Source organism: Sinocyclocheilus anshuiensis, unplaced genomic scaffold (assembly GCF_001515605.1).
Source record: "Sinocyclocheilus anshuiensis isolate Anshui unplaced genomic scaffold, SAMN03320099.WGS_v1.1 scaffold915, whole genome shotgun sequence".
NCBI lineage: Eukaryota > Metazoa > Chordata > Actinopteri > Cypriniformes > Cyprinidae > Sinocyclocheilus > Sinocyclocheilus anshuiensis.
The window spans coordinates 308,518-315,373 of NW_015542378.1; the positions used below are offsets into that span (position 1 = coordinate 308,518).

The 6,856-nt window shown below is 39.8% G+C and overlaps 1 protein-coding gene across 1 annotated transcript in view; it reads right to left on the reverse strand.

Annotated features, from left to right (window-relative positions):
* Positions 1 to 1,808: 1,808 nt before the first annotated feature.
* The window catches only part of LOC107692456 (cdc42 effector protein 4-like), a 22,491-nt gene continuing 17,443 nt past the window's right edge, over positions 1,809 to 6,856 (reverse strand). The window contains exon 3 of the mRNA XM_016491502.1: positions 1,809 to 3,433. Coding sequence (XP_016346988.1) covers positions 2,243 to 3,238 — 996 coding nt within the window. The 5' untranslated portion in view covers positions 3,239 to 3,433 and the 3' untranslated portion in view covers positions 1,809 to 2,242. The remainder of the gene's footprint in view (positions 3,434 to 6,856) is intronic.

Genomic DNA, 6,856 nt, shown 5'->3' on the forward strand with positions numbered 1-6,856 from the left:
TAGGCAACCCAAGCCCCTTGTACCCCATTAATAAAGCCCTTTCCAAACCATTCTATATACCCACACTGAAAAACACTCTAGGAAACATGGAGACAGCATTACAAACATCTTTCTTACAAACCGTACCTTACTTGTTCCTCTGTACAAACATGCTGATTTCACAAACCAACAAAAAACACTGACAGGTGACCAAGGAAATAATGTAGCTGTAGTCTTGGGAGTGTTAAAGCTGATGTAAAGCCTAACTGAGCTCACAAAGTGAAGGTAAAAGGCCACAGAGAGAGCTGTACAAACAATTAGGTACCACTGAAACCAAGTGTTTACAAAAATAACTAATTCTACAAAATGCTCTCTTGAGTGCAGTGTGCTTATATAAATGTCAGATTACAGGGCCAACACTGTTGACTAAACAATAGCATCAATCAAAAGACTAATGAATAACTGAACATGATGTACATATATCAAGAGTGGAATGCTTTTAAATTATCTCCCCAAAACATAACTTTGTGTCATAGGAAAAAAAAAAAACTCAATTCCCAAAGTGCAAAATGAACAGTTAATACTTGCTTTAATAGATGGTAATTATTTTATGTTTTCAGTGGTAAACCACAGCCTATAATAGTGTTAAGTATATTGCCAGTATTTGGGCAAATTTGCTGTTAGCATAGTTTGTGAAAGTCTCATAATAGAGACCTACATGTAAAGTGTGTAATTTCTGTGGCACTAAACAGAATTTCAACAATAACCTTCTAAGCATTACCAGACTGCCACTGGTCAAACAAATGCGTAGCCCCGCCTTCAAACTCTCATGATTGGTTGTTATGGAATTGAAAAATATGTAAAGATTCCAACTAGGGGAACCCCCCCCCCCCCCCCCCCCCCCCCCCCACACACAGTGACATCAGATGTCTGATAGTTTTTTAATTTTCTCCCCCTCCTCTGCAGTTTTGTGTTTTTTTTAGATTCCATTTTAGTGCTGCTGATGGTGCAGAAATTACACATTTCACCTTTAAGGAAAATTTGTTAAAGCTTTACATAAATCTGTAACATAAAATTGGTGGATTGAGTTTGCTCATTTTATACATGTTAAAGAATTTTAATAAAGTACAATTTTGTCTACATTTAACTGATACAAAGGGTATGGCACTAACTCACAGAGTGGCTATACAAGTTACAGTCTCATCATGGGGTGTTGATCTCTCTTCAAACCTAAATACAGAAACACAAAGAACTATAAAAGTCATTCAGAGATGAAAACCCTCCAGAGCCACTTCTGCTGATAAGCACAGTTTGAAGTTCAACGCACTACGTTAGATGCTGAATAAGACAGCTACACTCTTCATCTCGGAGCCTTTACAATGATAATCAAATAACACACTCCTCAGCCCTCTTGACATCAATCCTCATTCACACACACACACACAAATTGACAATTGGTTCCACTTGGACTGATTCTACTGCCTACAAGTAATGCGATGTCACCACTGCTTTCGGTTTCTGCATCCCATCAATCTGAAATCTCCATGATTGAGAATTGTATGATACCTGACAGGAAATCCTCTTAAACATGCATGGACCACATGACAAAGTCCAGATCTACAACATAAACAACTTTCGATGGGAAAAAGGTAACATAAGCCAGAGATAAAGCGTTCTGTTGAACCTCCAAACACGTTTATGGTATTCCAGTCATCTCACCATTTACATCATTATGGTTTTGTATACAAGGCAAAATGTAGGATATAACTTAAAGATGGAATCAAAAGCTGTAAAACATACAGTAGGAAACTTAAGACTGTTGGCGTTGGTATTTTCTTTAAGTTTAAAGGCATAAGCAAGAGTACTGCGTCGATCATGCGAGAATGTGGGGCTTGGTTCCAAACAAACCTCCTGTATCAGCATTCCAAGTGGTCAACACTGGAATTCATTAATGATACTCACGAGACTGTAATTACCATTTGAAATGTAATTCCCTCGCCATGGCATATGCAAACACGCAAGCACATTCCTCTCACAGCTGTGGTGGCTCTGGTGAAAGTCACTAGTAACAGAGGGTTTATATACCTGATCTAGAAAATGTAGTGAAAAAGCCTTTAGCAAGGGCTAAAACATACGTTTTCCCTTTCATCTCCATTATAAAATCAGTCCTCCAAGTCAGTGTAAGAGCTTTAATTGACCACAACCCACCTCCACCATTTCTTTTAGTCTTTGCAAAGACTGTTCTGGCACCTTATGGTTCACTTTACACCCTAATCTCGTCATCATCGTCGTCATCATCCATGTAGGAGAAGTCCCTGTCGTCTTGAACTCGAGGTGAGCTGTACTTGATGTTGTTCGTGTTCCCCTCATACATCTGATTGTGGGATTTTTCATCTAGCACGGTGGACCCTGAACTGGAGAGGGAACAGCTGTCCAGGTTTTGATGGTTCCTGGTTTGGAGCTCTGGAGTGTAAGGGTTGATGCCTGGCCTTTGGCGTGGGGGCCGGATTGGAGGAAGAGGGTCCTCTTCTTCCACCTCGTTGGGAGGGCTTTGGGGCGGCGAGCTGCGTCCCTCGCTACTCTTCCCCTCTTCAAATCCCAGATCGTCATCGTCAATGCCCTTCTTGTCCATCACACTCAGGATGTCACCCAGCATGGAGGGACCCAGATCAATGTGGAAGGACATGATGGACTCGGCATGTTTCATGCCTCCGGTGTAAGGAACCGATGGACGCAAGTCAGTCAGCTCTCCGAAACTCCTCTCGTCCAGCTCCAAGTCTGATACAGCGGACGCCGTGGCTCCATTAAGCGGCTTTACTTGGTCTTCTGGAAGTTTCTTTAAAGGACTTGAGGACACGCTCTTGGGAACGTGGATTCCAGTACCTCGTCCTGTGTCATCGTCATTCAAATATGGCAGTGAGATTGCGTTTTTTACATAACTCGGTGAGCCACCAGGGGGCGCCAGTTTGGATATGTCAGGCTTGTCACGATTGGCCGACTGCGAGCGCTTGCTGCTTCGGAAAGTACGAGAAAGGAGGCTCTGTTTAGGTGAGCTCTGCTGTACCTCCGGCTCCTTTGGTGGCTCCCCTGAGCGGCTGCTAAGAAAGGAGGTGTCCCCGAACGCGTCGCCTCCTCGACCCACGTGCATAGTGTGACGGAAGTCTCCCAGAGGTGCGCTGATCATCTCTGCAGTCAGGTCAGCACGAGAACGCCGTTTCGACTGGGAGGACGAGGACACAAGCTGCTTCAGAATAGGCATGATGACTTCTCAAATACCGTCCAGAGAAAAATAAAATCACCAAAGTCTTTCTTTGCCAAGAGATGAGTCACTTTTTCCTATGACGGTATAGATCCAGGACAGTGGTCAGGATGAAAATTCTTCCAAGAATCCAGGACACATGGCCATTTTTATCCTTAAAGTATAGTGTCCAGCCTTCAACATCTGCAATTCGACCTATGATAGAAAAGAAAAGACACAATAAATGTCATTTTATTACAAGGCTGACATTGTATTACTGAATCGGAGATTCTCTTTTCATTTTAGAACTTGAGTTGAACCGTCAGCTGATGGAATATATTACAAGTGGAAATTATTGGAATTTTACATGATATTTGGAATTTTGACCTATGCAACATCACAATGATATCACATATTAAATGTATGTCCCACTTTGTTTTAAAGGATTAATTATAATGGAAAATTGGCTTTGCAAAATAAACAGATGAAGCAGGAATTAAACCACACAAATTGCACACCAAATTCTAGGTCCTTATTATTACTGACTTCTATTAACATGTTAGCATCAATACTGCCATAGGACATCAGTGCTCTAAAAAAAGATCCTGGAAAAGCACACAAAAGACTCCTCTCTTCAACCTGTGAGTATATACTGCTATATTTGGATAGTAACTGCAACTGTAATTTAGTAAAAGAACAATGTTATTTTTTTTATTTGAGTTCTGCAAAACATGACGTTTGAATGAAAGTGGCCTTGACGTTTGAATGAAAGTGGCCTTGTTTAAAAAATAAGACAAAGGCTGCAATGCAGATTCCGGGTAGTAATGTGGTCCAAGGCACAAATCCCCTTTCTTTCCAAATCCACATTCACTTTGTGATTACATAACCATAAGCTGAGAGGATCCTGGGAGCCCAGAGCTGTAAAGAGTTGCATTTCTTCTTAAATTCAACTCCATCCAGTGCAGAATTCTCTGTAGTGTGCCAGACTCTTATATCATGAGGAAATCTAGACCTTTACTCTTTGTTGTACTCCACTGCAGCTGCCTCCTTCCAGGCCTTGTGCTGACAATGTAGTTTTTCCTTTTCCCCAGACAACTTGCTTGCATTTTTCACCCTTCTTTTTGAACACTCCTTCCTTTTTGCATGTAACTGGGTATATGAATATAAGGACTTTAAAGATTATAGCTCCACTTAATTTGGATCATTCTTACTGCTTTTATTGTCTTTAGGAGGCTGGTGTCAAATGATGAGAACTACTTTTAAACTGCCAATAGCTCTTGAAATCAACAACATAAAAACTCTGTTTCCCATAATTACTGGTTTGCATTTATTGCATTTAGTGTTTGAAAGCTTCTGGATTAATTTGCACAGACAAAATTAAACAAAAGTATTAAGACCATGGCTAAACATGGTTTAAGGTGGTTCTTGCATTCTTCCACTGATGGAACAGCATCATTTTAAACAATGAAAATCACAATCTGGAATTTTTAAATATGTAAATAAGTTAATGTGAATAACTTGTTAGGGTTAGTGTAAATAGGGTTAATGTAAGTTAAATAAGATAATGTGAATATATATATAAAGCAAAAAGCAAATAAAGAAATAAAATAAGCAAATAAAGAAAGAATACCGTTCTGTTTAGCTTCATAAAATATATTAAATTTACTGTTGTTGTTATTTTTATTATTTATTCTATTATTTATTCTATTATTATTATTATTTTTATTTTTTTTTATAGGACTTATTTTGTTTTGAACAAGAACCAGTTCTTGATTCCCAGGCAGCTCTATTTGAAACCACTTTGTCCTTTGCATTTTTTGTCCTTTCTCTTAAAGTGAATCATTTGGCATGTCTTGGAAGACTAATGACGGTTGTATCATCTTATTGTAATGTCATTGTAGAGGGAATGAAAAAAGGAAAGTGAAAAGTTGAATAAATATGAGATAATTCAAGTGCTCTTAATCATTGAGTTCACTGAACTTTCTGATTCCCAGCTGGGCGCTGTGATTTATGGTTTAATAATCTGATTATCTGCTTCTTTACACAGGGGAGGCCTATTAGCTTTCACTGACCACCAACAGCAAACAAAATACTTGAGACACACCAATCCCTCAAACAAACCATGATCAAAGACACTAAGTTGTTCAACAAACATAATTCTAAAAAAGACAAGTCTGATTTATCTGAAACTGAGATGGAAACATATCAACAAATTGCTTGTTGCCGTCTAGACAGTTGTCCACAATTCTCCATGTTTTCAAACATGACTTCATAGCCACCCCTGGTTTGTGTGCATGCCATCTGGATGAAAGAGATCCAGGCAACAATATTCCAAAGACACGTCACCCCACCAAAACATTTGCATCTCTGACAACAAAAGCCCATTGAGCGACTGTAGCTGTGAGAGAACAGAAGAGGGTTTGATAAACAATAAGCTCCCCACTTGAGTCAAACAACTGGGTGTCCCTGTGGAGGATTCAGCTCTGCCCGCTGGCAGGTTGACCTCATTGTTGAATCACAGAATATCGCCCTATTCCGAGGTCTCTAGATAGATGTGTTGTGTGTGTGTGTGTTCGCATGCATGCACAGTAATGCAAGACAGTCTAGTTCCCAAATAAAAGATTTTGATCACATACTTCTGTATATTTATTTATTTAATTTTCAGTTTTTTTTGTTTTTTAGTGTTATATTCCACCTCTACTGTGTAATTCCTATGTATGTCTGCACTATGTCCATACCTTCTTCTGCACTGGAAGCTCCTGTCGTCAAGTCAAATTCCTTGTGTGTGTAAACATACTTGGTATTAAAGCTCTTTCTGACTTCTGATAAATCAACAGAATCAAGAAAAAGGGCATTATAAGCATGTTAAAGGGTCATGAAACCCCCTGTTTCAGCACTGGTTAGTTCTCACCAGTTTTAAAAAAGGCTAAAAAAGTAGGAGTGGTGCACTGCGGAGCGGAGGAGGGGGAAGAGGGGAGACAGACAACACACACAGCTTCGGGTTCAGGGTTTCATTTCGCTCCCATCGAGTTAAAAACACAAATAAATGCACAGCCATTTGCACTCTGCATCGAAAACATATATATGAACGTGCTGTTGCACCTCTGATAACTTTAGGCTTATTCTGCGGTGTTTATATAAGCCTTTTGACGGGTTGTGTCACGGAGCTGTAAAAACGGTTACACTCACTAAGTGAATGAATCACGTTTGTGCCGAACTCTTATTACAAAGCAAAAACAAACACTCTCCTTTGATCCTTGAACGTTTTTCTCAGTTAATGTACGCGGTCTCGCAGTCTGAAGCGTCTGTCATAGCAAATCAACACATGCTGTTGTGAATAATTAAGCGAAGCATCTTCTCATAGGATAAGAACATGCAGTCTCATGAATAATTTAATAGACACTGACGCGTCATCGATGTACTAGAGTGCATTGCCAACACAATGTAGATCAACACAATGTAGATTTTAAACCCGGAAGTAGGCTTGCCGCGATAGACGGTGTTGACGGTGATACCGGTGTTAAGCCGCAACACCAGTTACGCCACTTGCCGTGGCACTGACCCCCACCGTCGTTTTGAGTTTTTTTAGTAATAAAAATCATTTAGTTCAGTAAAAGAACAGACATTACAATTAAAAAA